The sequence below is a fragment of the Oncorhynchus kisutch genome, linkage group LG29 (genome assembly GCF_002021735.2).
Source record: "Oncorhynchus kisutch isolate 150728-3 linkage group LG29, Okis_V2, whole genome shotgun sequence".
In the NCBI taxonomy this organism is placed as follows: domain Eukaryota; kingdom Metazoa; phylum Chordata; class Actinopteri; order Salmoniformes; family Salmonidae; genus Oncorhynchus; species Oncorhynchus kisutch.
Window position 1 is genome coordinate 16,205,144 of NC_034202.2, and position 16,185 is coordinate 16,221,328.

General features: G+C 43.1%; 2 protein-coding genes across 2 annotated transcripts; both read left to right on the top strand.

Moving 5' to 3' along the window:
* Positions 1–9,558: 9,558 nt before the first annotated feature.
* On the top strand, positions 9,559–12,914 carry LOC109874308 (GPN-loop GTPase 3). Its single transcript, XM_020466168.2, has 8 exons — positions 9,559–9,768; positions 10,256–10,364; positions 10,457–10,624; positions 10,822–10,946; positions 11,070–11,185; positions 11,354–11,450; positions 11,879–12,007; positions 12,182–12,914. Exons 1-8 carry the CDS (start codon positions 9,721–9,723, stop codon positions 12,245–12,247), a joined length of 858 nt encoding a protein of 285 aa, XP_020321757.1. The 5' UTR covers positions 9,559–9,720; the 3' UTR covers positions 12,248–12,914.
* Positions 12,915–13,013: 99 nt separating this feature from the next.
* Positions 13,014–16,160, top strand: LOC109874309 (actin-related protein 2/3 complex subunit 3-B). The gene is made up of 7 exons (XM_020466169.2): positions 13,014–13,139; positions 13,576–13,675; positions 14,004–14,080; positions 15,138–15,206; positions 15,384–15,510; positions 15,748–15,842; positions 15,921–16,160. The coding sequence occupies exons 1-7, from the start codon at positions 13,134–13,136 to the stop codon at positions 15,981–15,983; spliced, it is 537 nt and encodes a 178-aa protein (XP_020321758.1). The 5' UTR covers positions 13,014–13,133; the 3' UTR covers positions 15,984–16,160.
* The last annotated feature ends 25 nt before the right edge of the window (positions 16,161–16,185 follow it).

Genomic DNA, 16,185 nt, shown 5'->3' on the forward strand with positions numbered 1-16,185 from the left:
TCTAATCGACCTGGCCGGGGTATCCTGGAAGGATATTGATCTCATCCCGTCAGTAGAGGATGCCTGGATATTTTTTAAAAAATGCCTTCCTAACCATCTTAAATAAACATGACCCATTCAAGAAATTTAGAACCAGGAACAGATATAGACCTTGGTTCTCCCCAGACCTGACTGCCCTTAACCAACACAAAAACATCCTATGGCGTTCTGCATTAGCATCGAACAGCCCCCGTGATATGCAGCTGTTCAGGGAAGCTAGAAACCATTATACACAGGCAGTTAGAAAAGCCAAGGCTAGCTTTTTCAAGCAGAAATTTGCTTCCTGCAACACTAACTCAAAAAAGTTCTGGGACACTGTAAAGTCCATGGAGAATAAGAACACCTCCTCCCAGCTGCCCACTGCACTGAAGATAGGAAACACTGTCACCAGTGATAAATCCACCATAATTGAGAATTTCAATAAGCATTTTTCTACGGCTGGCCATGCTTTCCACCTGGCTACTCCTACCCCGGACAACAGCACTGCACCCCCAACAGCAACTCGCCCAAGCCTTCCCCATTTCTCCTTCTCCCAAATCCATTCAGCTGATGTTCTGAAAGAGCTGCAAAATCTGGACCCCTACAAATCAGCCGGGCTAGACAATCTGGACCCTTTCTTTCTAAAATTATCTGCCGAAATTGTTGCCACCCCTATTACTAGCCTGTTCAACCTCTCTTTCGTGTCGTCTGAGATTCCCAAAGATTGGAAAGCAGCTGCAGTCATCCCCCTCTTCAAAGGGGGGGACACTCTTGACCCAAACTGCTATAGACCTATATCTATCCTACCGTGCCTTTCTAAGGTCTTCGAAAGCCAAGTCAACAAACAGATTACCGACCATTTCGAATCTCACCATACCTTCTCTGCTATGCAATCTGGTTTCAGAGCTGGTCATGGGTGCACCTCAGCCACGCTCAAGGTCCTAAACGATATCTTAACCGCCATCGATAAGAAACATTACTGTGCAGCCGTATTCATTGATCTGGCCAAGGCTTTCGACTCTGTCAATCACCATATCCTCATCGGCAGACTCTACACTCTTGGTTTCTCAAATGATTGCCTCGCCTGGTTCACCAACTACTTCTCTGATAGAGTTCAGTGTGTCAAATCGGAGGGTCTGCTGTCCGGACCTCTGGCAGTCTCTACAGGTTTCAATTCTTGGACCGACTCTCTTCTCTGTATACATCAATGAGGTCGCTCTTGCTGCTGGTGAGTCCCTGATCCACCTCTACGCAGACGACACCATTCTGTATACTTCCGGCCCTTCTTTGGACACTGTGTTAACAACCCTCCAGGCAAACTTCAATGCAAGACAACTCTCCTTCCGTGGCCTCCAATTGCTCTTAAATACAAGTAAAACTAAATGCATGCTCTTCAACCGATCGCTACCTGCACCTACCCGCCTGTCCAACATCACTACTCTGGACGGCTCTGACTTAGAATACGTGGACAACTACAAATACTTAGGTGTCTGGTTAGACTGTAAACTCTCCTTCCAGACCCATATCAAACATCTCCAATCCAAAGTTAAATCTAGAATTGGCTTCCTATTTCGCAACAAAGCATCCTTCACTCATGCTGCCAAACATACCCTTGTAAAACTGACCATCCTACCAATCCTCGACTTTGGCGATGTCATTTACAAAATAGCCTCCAATACCCTACTCAACAAATTGGATGCAGTCTATCACAGTGCAATCCGTTTTATCACCAAAGCCCCATATACTACCCACCATTGCGACCTGTACGCTCTCGTTGGCTGGCCCTCGCTTCATACTCGTCGCCAAACCCACTGGCTCCATGTCATCTACAAGACCCTGCTAGGTAAAGTCCCCCCTTATCTCAGCTCGCTGGTCACCATAGCATCTCCCACCTGTAGCACACGCTCCAGCAGGTATATCTCTCTAGTCACCCCCAAAACCAATTCTTTCTTTGGCCGCCTCTCCTTCCAGTTCTCTGCTGCCAATGACTGGAACGAACTACAAAAATCTCTGAAACTGGAAACACTTATCTCCCTCACTAGCTTTAAGCACCAACTGTCAGAGCAGCTCACAGATTACTGCACCTGTACATAGACCACCTATAATTTAGCCCAAACAACTACCTCTTTCCCAACTGTATTTAATTTTTATTTATTTATTTATTTTGCTCCTTTGCACCCCATTATTTTTATTTCTACTTTGCACATTCTTCCATTTCAAAACTACCATTCCAGTATTTTACTTGCTATATTGTATTTACTTTGCCATCATGGCCTTTTTTGCCTTTACCTCCCTTCTCACCTCATTTGCTCACATTGTATATAGACTTGTTTATACTGCATTATTGACTGTATGTTTGTTTTTACTCCATGTGTAACTCTGTGTCGTTTTATCTGTCGAACTGCTTTGCTTTATCTTGGCCAGGTCGCAATTGTAAATGAGAACTTGTTCTCAACTTGCCTACCTGGTTAAATAAAGGTAAAATAAATAAATAAATAAAAACATGGCATAATTTAGGTTAGAACAAAAAATTGTGCAATACTAAAGCTTCAATAACTGCCCTGAGTGCTTTCAAACATACAGTGCCTTCGGAAAGTATTCAGACCCCTTGACTTTTTCCACATTTTGTTACATTACAGCCTTATTCGATAATGGATTAAATGACCAAATTTCCTTAGCAATCTACACACAATACCCCATAATGACAAAGCAAAAAGTTATTTTTAGAAATTTAGCAAATGTATTAAAAACATACCTTATTTACATGAGACTCGAAATTGAGCTCAGGTGCATCCTGTTTCCATTGATCATCCTTGAGATGATTCTACAACTTGATTGGAGTCCACCTGTGGTAAATTGAATTGATCGGACATGATTTGGAAAGGAATACGCCTTCCTATATAAGGTCCCACAGTTGACGGTGCATTTCAGAGCAAAAAACAAGCCATGAGGTCGTAGGAATTGTCCGTAGAGCTCCGAGACAGGATTGTGTCGAGGTACAGATCAAGTCTCACAGCAAAGGGTCTGAATACTTATGTAAATAAGGTATGATGGAACTGGCTCTCATGAGGACCGCCACAGGAAAGGAAGACCAAGAGTTACCTCTGCTGCAGAGGACAAGTTTATTAGCGTTACCAGCCTCAGAAATTGCAGCCCAAATAAATGCTTCAGAGTTCAAGTAACAGACACATCTCAACATCAGCTGTTCAGAGGAGACTGTGTGAATCAGACCTTCATGGTCTAATTGCTGCAAAGAAACCACTACTAAAGGACACCAATAAAAATAAGAGACTTGCTTGGGCCAAGAAACACAAGCAATGTACATTAGACTGGTGGAAATCTGTCCTTTGGTCTTTTGAGTCCAAATTGGAGAATTGTCTTTGTGAAACGCAGAGTAGGTGAATGGATGACCTCCGCATGTGTGGTTCCCACCGTGAAGCATGGAGGAGGAGGTGTGATGGTGCTTTTCTGGTGACAATGTCAGTGATTTATTTAGAATTTAAGGCACACTTAAGCAGCATGGCTACCACAGCATTCTGCAGCGATACACCTTCCCTTTTGGTTTGCGCTTAGTGGGACTATCATTTGTTTTTCATCAGGACAATGACCCAACACACCTCCAGGCTGTGACAAAGATGGGAAAACCTTTGAATGAGTAGGTGTGTCCAAACTTTTGACTGGGTCTGTGTATATATATTGAACAAAATGATTAAACAAAACATGCAACAATTTCAAAGATTTTACTGAGTTACAGCTCATTTGAGGAAATCAGTCAATTGAAATAAATTCATTAGACCCTAATCTATGGATTTCACATGATTGGGAATACAGATATTCATCTGTTGGTCACAGATATCATAAAAGAACTCACAATGGGCTTGTGAATCTCGTCACGAATTGCGATCAATAAAATGCAATTGTGTTTGTTGTCTATAGCCCATAACCCCATTACTGGCTCAAATTGCAGACCAATCAGCCTGTTACCAACCTTTAGTAAACTTCTGGAAGAAATTGTGTTTGACCAGATACAATTCTAATTTAAAGTAAACAAATTGACAACAGACTTTCAGCACGCTTATAAGGAAGGACATTCAACAAGCACAGCACTTACACAAATGATTGATGATTGGCTGAGAGAAATTGATGATAATTTTGTGGGGGCTGTTTTGTTAGACTTCAGTCAATCATAATGGCTTTACACCCCCTGCCATCTTGTGGATAAAGAGTTACTTGTCTAACAGAACAAAGAGGGTGTTCTTTAATAGCCTCTCCAAAATATTCCAGGTAGAATCAGGAATTTACCAGGTTAGCTGTATAGGCCCCTTTCTTTTTTCAATCTTTATTAACTACATGCCAATGGCTTTGAGCAAAGCCAGTGTGTCTATGTATGCGGATGACTCAACACTATACACGTCAGTTACTACAGCAACTGAAATGACTGCAACACTTAACAAAGAGCTGCAGTTAGTTTCACAAATGGGTGGCAAGGTACAAGTTAGTCCTAAATATTTTGAAAACTAAAAGCATTGTATTTGGGACAGATCATTCACTAAACCCTAAACCTTAACTCAATTTCGTAATGAATAATGTGGAAATTGAGAAAGTTGAGGTGACTAAACTGCTTGGAGTAACCCTGAATTGTAAACTGTCATGGTCAAAACATGTTGATACAACAATAGCTAAGATGGGGAGAAGTCTGTCCATAATAAAGCGCTGCTCTGCCTTTTTAACCACACTATCAACAAGGCAGGTCCTACAAGCCATAGTTTGGTTTCACCTAGACTACTGTTCAGTCGAGTGGTCAGGTGCCACAGAGACACTTAGGAAAATTACAATTGGCTCAGAACAGGGCAGCACGGCTGGCCCTTAAAAGTACACGGAGAGCTAACATTAATGAAATACATGTCAATCTCTCATGGCTCAAAGTGGAGGAGAGATTGACTTCCTCACTACTTGTTTTTGTAAGAAATGTTGACAAGCTGAATGTACCGTGCTGTCTGTTAGACTACTAGCACACAGCCCCAGACACCCATGCATACCCCACAAGACATGCCATCAGAGGTCTCTTCACAAGTCCAGAACAGACATTGGGAGGCGCACAGTACTACACAGAGCCATGACTACATGGAACTCTATTCCACATCAGGTAACTGATGCAAGCAGTAGAATCAGGGAAAAAAAAAAAACGGGTAGCAATACACCTTATGGAACAGCTGGGACTGTGAAGAGACACACACAAAGCTACAGACACACGCATATGCGCACTAGCACACGCACTCTTCACACACGTATGTTGTAATATTGTTGTATGGTGGTATTATCAATCACATTTATTCATAAAGCCCTTCTTACATCAGCTGATGTCACAAAGTGCTGTACAGAAACCCAGCCCCAAACATCAAGCAATGCAGGTATAGAAGCACAGTGGCTAGGAAAAACTCCTAGAGAGGAACCAGGCTATGAGGGGTGGCCAGTCCTCTTCTCGCTGTGCCGGGTATTATACATTTTGTATTGTAGATGTGTATTCATGTTATGATGTACTGTTTTATTTTTTGTTTTATATGTAATGTAAGTGGCTTCATGTGTTTGAACCCCAGGAAGAGTAATGGGGATCCCTAATAAATACAAATACAAATACCATAACCCCACCATGGGTCACTCTGTTCACAACGTTGACATCAGCACACCACTCGCCCACACAACGCCATACACGTGGTCTTCGGTTGTGAGACCGGTTGGACGTACTGTCAAATTATCTTTAACGACGTTGTAGGTGGATTATGGTAGAGAAATTAACATTAAATTCTCTGGCAACAGCTCTGGTGGACATTCTTGCAGTCAGAACGCCAATTACACACTCCCTCAAAACTTGAGACATCTGTGGCATTGTGTTGTGTGACAAAACTGCACATTTTAGAGTGGCCTTTTATTGTCCCCTGCACAAGGTGCATCTGTCATCCTGTTTAATCAGCTTCTTGATATGTCACACCTGTCAGGTGGATGGATTATCTTGGCAAATCAGAAATGTTAACTAACAGGGATGTAAACAAATTTGTGCAAAAAATGTCTGGGATCTCTCATTTCAGCTCATGGAACATGGGACCAACACTTTACATGTTGCGTTTATATTTTTGTTCAGTATCTGTCACAGATACCTTTAAAAAAGGTAGGGGCGTGGATCCGAAAACCAGTCAGTATCTGGTGTGACCACCATCTGCCTCATGCAGCACGACACATCTCCTTCTCACAGAGTTGATCAGGCTGTGGATTATGGCCTGGAGAATGTTGTCCCACTCCTATTCAACAGCTGTGCAAAGTTGCCGGATATTAGTGGGAACTGGAACACGCTGTTCTACACGCCGATCGAGAGCATCCCAAATGCCATAACCCCACCGCCACCATGGGGCACTCTGTTCACAACATTGACATCAGCAAACCACTGACCAGTCAGGTCAAGACTCTTGTGAGGATGACGAGCACGTAGATGAGCTTCCCTGAGACGGTTTCTGACAGTTTGTACAAAACCGCAGTTTCATCAGCTGTCCGGGTTGCTGGTCTCAGACGATCTCGCAGGTCAAGAAATCGGATGTGGAGTTCCTGGGCTGGCGTGGTTACACGTGGTCTGTGGTTCAAATCAAATCAAACTTTATTTGTCACATGGGCCCGAATACAAAAAGTGTAGACTTTACCCTGAAATGCTTACTTACAAGCCCTTAACCAACAGTGTAGTTCAAGAAGAGTTAAGAAAATATTTACCAAGTAGACTAAAATAAAAAGCAATACTTAAAAGGTAACACAATAAGAATAACAATAATAAGGCTATATACAGGGGGTACCGGTACCGAGTCAGTGTGTGGGGGTACAGGTTAGTTGAGGTAATTTGTACATGTAGGTGGGGGTGAAGTGACTATGCATGATAATAAACAGCGAGTAACAGCAGTGTACAAAAGGGAGGGGGGGTCAAAGTAAATTTTCTGGTGGCGATTTTATTAATTGTTCAGCAGTCTTATGGCTTGGGGGTAGAAGCTGTTGAGGTACCTCTTGGTCCTAGACTTGGCGCTCCGGTACCACTTGCCTTTGCGGTAGCAGAGAATACAGTATATAACTTAGGTGACTGGAGTCTCTGACAGTTTTATGGTCTTTCCTCTGACACCGCCTATTATATTGGTCCTGGATGGCGGGAAGCTTAGCCCCAGTGATGTACTGTGCCGTTCGCACTACCCTCTCTCGCACCTTACGGTCAGATGCCGAGCAGTTGCCATACCAGGAGGTGATGCAACCGGTCAGGATGCTCTTGATGGTGCAGCTGTGGACCCATGACAAATCTTTTCAGTCTCCTGAGGGGGGAAAGTTTTTGTTGTGCCCTCTTCACATCTGTCTTGGTATGTTTGGACCATGATAGTTTGTTGGTGATGTGGACACCAAGGAAATTCCAACTCTCAACTCACTCACCTACAGCCCCATCGATGTTAATGGGGGCCTGTTCGGCCCGCCTTTTCCTGTGGTCCACGATCAGCTCCTTAGTCTTGCTCACATTGAGGGAGAGGTTGTTGCCCTGGCACCACACTGCCAGTTCTCTGACCTCCCTATAGGCGGTCTCATCGTTGTCGGTGATCCGGCCTACCACTGTTGTGTCGTCAGCAAACTTAATGATGGTGTTGGAGACGTGTTTGGCCACGCAGTCGTGGGTGAACAGGTATTACAGAAGGGGACTGTAACACAACCCCCGAGGGGCCCCAGTGTTAAGGATCAGCATGGCAGATGTGTTGTTGCCTACTCTTACCACCTGGGGGCGGCCGGTCAGGGAGTTCAGGATCCAGTTGCAGAGGGAGGTGTTTAGTCCCAGAGTCCTTAGCTTAGTGATGAGCTTCGTGGGCACTATGGTGTTGAACGCTGAGCTATAGTCAATTAATAACATTCTCACATAGGTGTTATTTTTGTCAATGTGAGAAAGGGCAGTGTAGAGTGCGTTTGAGATTGCATCATCTGTGGATCTGTTGGGGCATGCGAATTGGAGTGGGTCTAGGGTGTCCGGGAGGATGCTGTTGATGTGAGCCATGACCAACCTTTCAAAGCACTTCATGGCTAACGACGTGAGTGCCAAGGGGCGGTAATCATTTAGGCAGGTTACCTTTGCTTCCTTGGGCACAGCGACTATGGTGGTCTGCTAGAAACATGTAGGTATTACAGACTCGGTCAGGGAGAGGTTGAAAATGTCAGTGAAGACACTTGCCAGTTGGTCTGTGCATGCGTTGAGTACAGGTCCTGGTAATCCGTCTGGCCCAGCGGCTTTGTGAATGTTGACCTGTTTAAAGGTTTTGTTCACATCGGCTACCGAGAGGGTTATCACACAGCTACCGAGAGGGTTATCAGCGAGCATAAAAGGCATTTAGCTTGTCTGGTAGGCTCACGTCACTGGGCAGCTCGTGTCTGGGTTTCCCTTTGTAGTCCGTAATATTTTTAGAGCCCTGCCACATCCGACAAGCTTCAGAGCCGGTGTAGTAGGATTCAATCTTAATCCTATATTTACGCTTTGCATGTTTGATTGTTCGTCTGAGGGCATAGCGGGATTTCTTATATGCGCCGGATTAGTACCCACTCCTTGAAAGCGACAGCTCAAGCCTTTAGCCCGATGCGGATGTAGCCTGTAATCTATGGCTTCTGGTTGGGATCTGTACGTACAGTTACTGTGTGTGCACTTCGTCGATGCACTTATTGATGAAGCCGATCAATGCCATTGGATGAATCGCAGGGTGGCAGGTAGCCTAGTGGTTAGAGCTTTGGACTAGTAACCGAAAGGTTGCAAAATCGAATCCCCAAAATCTGTCGTTCTGCCCCTGAACAAGGCAGTTAATCCACCTTTCCTAGGCTGTCATTGAAAATAAGAATGAGTTTTTAACTGACTTGCCTAGTTAAATTAAAGTAAATTAAATGTAAATAAATTCCTGTCTGTGCTAGCAAAACAGTCCCGTGGTGTAGCATTCTAAAATAAAATGTGATTTGTCCTAAGCACAAGGTGTAATGATCTTGACGTTTAATCAGCTTCTTGATATGCCACACTGTCAGGTTGATGGCAAAGGAGAAATGCTCACAGAGAGGGATGTAAAACAAACTTCTGCACAAAATGTTTGTGTATATGGCACATTTCTGGGATGTTTTATTTCAGCTCATGAAACATGGGACCAACACTTTTTAAATGTTGCGTTTATATTTAGATATCGGCGCGCAGGTGAAATTGTTCTTCTTCTTTTAGGTGTTATTGGTGGACTTCATCCTAAAAGCTATCCAGGCTGTATCACAACCGGCCGTGATTGGGAGTCCCATAGAGCGGCGCACAATTGGCCCAGCGTCGTCCAGGTTTGGCCGGTGTAGGCCGACATTGTCAATACGAATTTGTTCTTAACTTACTTGCCTAGTTAAATAAAGGTTACATAAAAAATGTAAAAAAAGGAAACGTTGTATTGCCGCTACAAAAGGCACAATTGTTTGTGCGCATGCGTGAAAATATACCTCTTGCCCTGTTTCGAACGGTATCTTTTGTCCCGAAACGATACCCGTATTTAGTGAAAGTGTTCTGTCTGCAAGCATGTTGGCTGCGCATTTACTCGCCGTCATTGTTTTGCAATATTAGTCTTGAAGAATTAAGCGACACTTTTTTGGGGTAATTTCAGTCCATGTAGTTTTCGGGATAGGATAGCAGAAATGCCTCGTTATGCTCAACTGGTGATGGGCCCCGCGGGAAGTGGAAAGGTAGCTACTAGATTATAGCTACGTTAGCTAAGTAACGTTATTTATCCACACAGCCTGTGGTGCTGAAATGCTTCCGTTATTTTCAGTGGGTAGTTAGCTATTAAACTAGCTAACTAAATAGGGGTTTGTTGGTTGTTCCATGTCGATTCCAAAATGAGCAGGGCTAGGCTATGTTTTGCAATTAAATGCCAATTCACACATTATTAACATATCTAGCGATACCACTTGCTAGATTGTTAGTGGGCTAGCTAACAGAGTTGCAACCAATTATTTATATATACACTATTGGTTGCAACTTCAAGGTCTAAACTGCTTACAGACACTGCCATTGCCATTTCAGAAATTTAGTTCTAGCACTTTAAAAATGTGGTTGTACTGTAGCTGTTACTTGATTTATCCTATTCAATGTTCTCATATCATCATGTATGTTTTTGCCACCGATAGTAAAGTCAGCTGTGGTTTCTATATATCTCCCGCCTCTCCTCAGAGTACCTACTGCTCTACACTGATCCAGCATGCGGCAGCCATAAACCGCTCTGTACAGGTGGTCAACCTAGACCCAGCCGCTGAACACTTTGATTACCCGGTCATGGCAGGTAAGAAAACCCATCTCTTAGGAGTTCTGATACTGTGATAGTCCTGTTTCTCTAACATTGAGTGGCACTGATGGCTGTTTTCCCACCCTCAGATATCCGGGAGCTCATCATGGTGGATGACGTGATGGAGGATGAGTCACTGAGGTTCGGCCCAAATGGAGGGCTGGTGTTCTGCATGGAGTACTTTGCCAACAACTTTGACTGGCTGGAGGAGAGCCTGGGTCACGTGGAGGACGACTACATACTGTTTGACTGTCCTGGTAAGGTGCTTTTCATAGAGCAGGGCAAGGAATGTGGCCTGGATGATGATGATGATGATGGTGGAGATGAAGTGAATAATATGGATCTGATTTTGATGTTGACCATGATGGTGATGGCAGTTGAGAAGTTTGTGCTGAAGGTGATGTGGTGAGAATGGTGTTGACGACGATGATGACGGTGTTAGTGGTGTCTGCAGGCCAAATAGAGCTCTACACACACCTCCCTGTGATGAGGCAGCTGGTAGAGCAGCTCCAGCAGTGGGAATTCCGTGTCTGTGGCGTCTTCCTGGTGGACTCACAGTTCATGGTGGAGACCTTCAAGGTAATATGTCCTCTGCTGACACATCTTATTTACAATCCCACGCTGCCTTTTATACAGGCTTTATAATATGCTATAACAGTTGTATTTTAAGTTAATTGAAAAACAAGTGTCTCAAAAACCTAGTTCATCTCTGGTATCATGGCTGCGTTGAGTGCCATGGTGTCCTTGGAGATCCCAACAGTCAACATCATGACCAAAATGGACCTGCTCAGTCCAAAGGCCAAGAAGGAAATAGAAAAGTAGGTGTCAGCATTTTGGATTTCCTCCTTTTTATGTGTATCTGTTGCCTTGGTCTATGTCCATCTGGTTTTATTTCTGTGTGTGTGTTTGGCTCTGAATGCATCCTATGCACAAGCTTAGCGGATCTGTATTGGCTGGCACTGACAGATCCCGCTCTCTCCATGTAGGTATCTGGACCCTGACATGTACTCAATGATGGAGGACAACTCTGTCACCATTAGGAGCAAGAAGTTCAAGAAGCTGACCAAAGCTATCTGTGGTTTGGTAAGTTGTATTGTAATTAATCACATTGTCTGAAAGCTTTCAAAATACACTGAAAACATCCTAAAATAGATCTATACAGCTAAAAACAACAATGCAATGTAAAAACAAGTTGACATTGAAGTTAAAGAAAGTATGCTTTCTCAATTGACCTAATTTTGCTAATCGTTCCTTTCGACAAAATCAAGACGTCAAGGGTCTTGTAACATTTTTTGAATGAAGAATATTCAATTCCAGCTTAATTTGAGCAAATTCAGAATTGACAAATAATAATAATTCAGTGGGTAATTGGTCCTATTTCACACATGTGCTATTAACTCAATTCAATGTTTTTAGCGTTTGACAGCCCTATGCCGTACAAAACTGTGCATAGAGAGAAGGCAGCACTGGTGTCCATAAATAAGTCATGACCCCTAGTTTGTGTTTTCTAGATTGATGACTACAGCATGGTGAGATTCCTGCCTTTTGATCGCACAGACGAGGAAGGCATCAACATAGTGCTTCAGCACATCGACTTTTCCATACAGTACGGAGAAGACTTGGAGTTCAAAGAGCCAAAGGTAAAATACAAAACAAATCCACTACTTTGTGGACTGAAATGTATGCTTAGCCCTAGAGGTTAGTAGAGCAGAGTAACTCTATTCCTGTTTTGGGAAATAATGTACTAAGTTACTAAGTCGACTCTCCAACTAACCAAAACCTTTCACTCATTCTCCTTTTTTCTCTCTCCTAAGGAGCCTGACGAGGAGCCAGACAACACAAATTATGATGATTTCTTCCAGGACAAAGAAGAGGACTGAGATGATATACATTACAAAATATTAAGTGCACCTGCTCTTTCCATGACAGACTGACCAGGTGAATCCAGGTGAAAGCTATCATCCTTTATTGATGTCACTTACGTTAGTGTAGATGAAGGGGAGGAGACAGGTAATAGAAGGATTTTTAAGCCTTGAGATAACTGAGACATGGATTGTGTATGTGTGCCATTCAGAGGGTGTATGGGCAAGAAAAAACATTTTGAAGTGCCTTTGAACGGGTGGTATGGTAGTAGGTGCCAGGCTCACCGGTTTGTGTCAAGAACTGAAACGCTGCTGGCGTTTTCACACTCAACAGTTTCCCGTGTGTATCAATAATGGTCCTCCACCCAAATGACATCCAGCCAACTTGACACAACTGTGGGAAGCATTGGAGTCAACATGGGCCAGCATCCCTGTGGAACGCTTTCAACACCTTGTAGAGTCCATGCCCCAACGAACTGAGGATGTTCTGAGGGCAAAAGGGGGATGCAACTCAATATAGGAAGGTGTTTTCAATTTCACCCGAATCCCTCCCCATCCCTGTCTGTGAAGCTCCACCACGTGACCTGTTGATATTTGACTGTAAGCAGAATTTAATGGAAATTAAGAAGACGTTTCTTGTTGAATATCTGGATTATGTTTTCGTAATTAAACTATTGTAAAACAACGTTTTGACATTTATTTCGATGAAAATTGTGATCAATTGTGCCACCCTGTGGTCATTCATATATTGTCCACACCGCGTCTCTATACGTTGGTCTATTTCCTGTCTATTCTGTTGGGTGGGACAGGCGGAAGCAGCAGCAGCGCGAGTAGCAGTAGTGTCCTGACAAACGCTTACATTTTTAGTTTGCAGGGGCTGAAATATTTGCATTAGTCTCTCAAAATGCCTGTAAGTAACTAAAATATTATGACCACCTCTTAAATGAACAACCTTTAATTGTGTTCTCTAATGTAAATATTTGTATCTTCCCCAATCTGTATCGACCATAGCATTTTCTGGTTAGCTAACGTTGGTCATTTCAGTCTTAACAAAAATGCTTTGGATCACCCAAAAATAACGTGGCAACAAAATTGTAAAAATATTGCTTGATATTAGTCTGTAGTTGCCAATTGAATGAAAACCGGTCAAAAAGAGACATGTTAATTTATGCAGCCAATGGAGTTAGTAGTTTGGTGGGTTTAGCTGCTAGCCAATCTGCTAGTTTAGTAGCTATAGCTCTGACCGCTATCCAGTACAGTAGAGTGCTGGCATTCTCATTTTGTCAAAAAGATCATCTCATAGTCAGCATTATATATGCATCAACTGTTTCATTTTCCTTTGCAAGGCGTACCACTCTGGCTTGATGGATGGGGACACCAAGATGGTGGGGAACATGGCTATGCTGCCACTAAAAACCCAATTCAAGGGCCCTGCAGCGAAAGAGAGTATGTTTCAGCTAGCAAACTAAACAATTTGACACACTTTTTAAAGAGCTGGTGTTGACATTCTTGCCCAATTTACCATACTCCACCCATCGGGTTTAGAAAATAGCCTACAAGAATGTACAAAGTTCTTGTGTGATATGAACAAGGATTCGATCATAAGTAGGATGTCTATCTTTCAACCTGTCCACTTGACTGTGGTTGCCTGGTGGTGCATGTTGCTTACTTATTAGGTGCCATGAGTCACTCAAGTGTTTATTCTCTTTATTTTTAAGTACTTGGCCAGCAACCCCTAACTTCCTCTATTTTCAACTGGTCTTTGTTATTTCAGCCAAAGATTCAGACATCATTGAGGAGGCCATCTACTATTTCAAAGCTAATGTCTTCTTTAAGAATTATGAAATCAAGGTAAGGCAGCATTGAAATGCAATTTTATTTTTTTTGCAAAATGGTGACTGTTAAAAATGGAAGTGGTCACCTGCTATTTCTGGAATGCTGTCTGTTTGAGTATAGTAGAGTAGACTACATGTTATAAGGAAGTTAATGTTTTTACAGTACCTCCCCCTTTCTACAGTGGCTTGGCCTGTGGTATCCCGCATGCCCCAGCCTGCTTCTCTGAATATTGCCCTTGGCAATACAGTATTCTCATAGCTCTGTTAGCAGTGCTTAGTTAGGCAGTGACTGAAACTAGGTTCTGCTCTCATACACCCATAGACAAAGAGTACTCAAACTTTTTGATAGCAAATTCAACAGGGACCCTTCATAATTGGAACATAACTTGAGCGAATATAAGGAGTTTAACTATGACGTCGGCTGTGCATGGCCGGACAAACCAAGTCTCAGGTCGCGGGAAGGAACATTTTAAAAGCCCGCCTTTTGCCATAGAGAACCTTTTGCAAATTTCCTGCAATTCTACTAATTTTGTCATGTTGGGGGGGGGGGGGGGGAGAAAGAGGATCAAATGTATAATTGGAGTATTCTAGTGGATACCAATATCCCTGTGAGCCTCCTAGGCCCATGCTGCCCAGTACTTTTGTTTACTTTCTAGGCAGTAGTTCTGAAAGTAGCGCCCACAAGCTAAAAGTGGAGGAACAATATGTACTTGTAATTTATTTGAAAAATAATGAATTGACAGTTATTTGCTGATGTAAAAATATTAATGTACCGTTTTTAGGTTGTCATTTGGGGTGTGGTAGGGTCATGTGGAAAATGGGGTCCGCCAGAAATTCTGGCAGGAAAAAGTGGTCTCAGGCTGAAAACCATTGCTCTAAACTTATTCAACAGAACCCTTTGAATTTGTTTTCTGTTAGTAGTATTTTGAGTGTCTGCAAACTCCTACCCGAGACAACCCTGGACACAGCATGTTGACATTAGACAACAGAATTCTCATTACTATGGACTTAAGTCTGTCGGTCACAAGGCTTGGTGTATCATTGGAGTTATCAACCTTTTTTCCCCTCCCCAGAACGAGGCAGACAGGACACTGATCTACGTCACCCTGTACATTTCTGAATGCCTGAAGAAGCTACAGAAGGTAACAAAATGAAATTAATTGATTGCCAACAGGCTTTTCTAATAAAGCAAATAGCTATTGATTCCAAATGACCCCCCCCCCCCTTAGTAATATGGAATGTTGGGTCCTCTGAACAATTCAAAGTCATGATTTGTTTTGTATGGTGACCTCCCCTCCTGAATTCTTGTTTATTTGCAGTGCAGCTCCAGGGGTCAGGGAGAGAAGGAGATGTACACCCTGGGCATCACCAACTTCCCCATCCCTGGAGAACCTGGTTTCCCTCTCAACGCCATGTATGCAAAGCCCAGCAACAAGCAGGAAGAAGGTAAGGAACTACAGTAATATTGATTATTTTCACTATTAGTAACACTATTGAGTAGACTGATAGAGGTGCCACACCAACCGTACATTAGTGTTTTAGGCTGCACTGTGTAGTACCAGCAGTTGTGATTACGTTTGGTCAATATCTGTTTTGTGTGGACCCCAGGAAGAGTAGCTGCTGCTTTTACAACAGCTAATGGGGATCCTAATTAAATACCCCCCCATGGTTTTTCCTGATCAGAGACCATGAGGGCGTACCTGCAGCAGATCCGGCAGGAGACGGGGCTGAGGCTGTGTGACCGTGTGTTTGACCCCCAGACAGACAAACCCAGCAAGGTGAGACATCTGACCGCTCCTGTCACAATTGTTTTTAGTGGATTGATGGACTAACCCTGACTGTGACCTCTTTTTCAGTGGTGGGTGTGCTTTGTTAAGAAACAGTTCATGAACAAAAGCCTGTCAGCTCCTGGACAGTAGACAATTCGGGTCTAAACTACTGCAAGGCAGATGGATTTTTGTTTGTTTCATTTTTGTGCCTCCATTTGTGTGGCTGAGATGATTTTATACTGAAGAGTACATGGACATACTGTTGTCAGGTGGCTTCTTTGATCATGTTAAGCGATTACTTAATGCAATAAAACAATTCTGAAAACATGTCTCGGTCTCTTACAATCAAGAA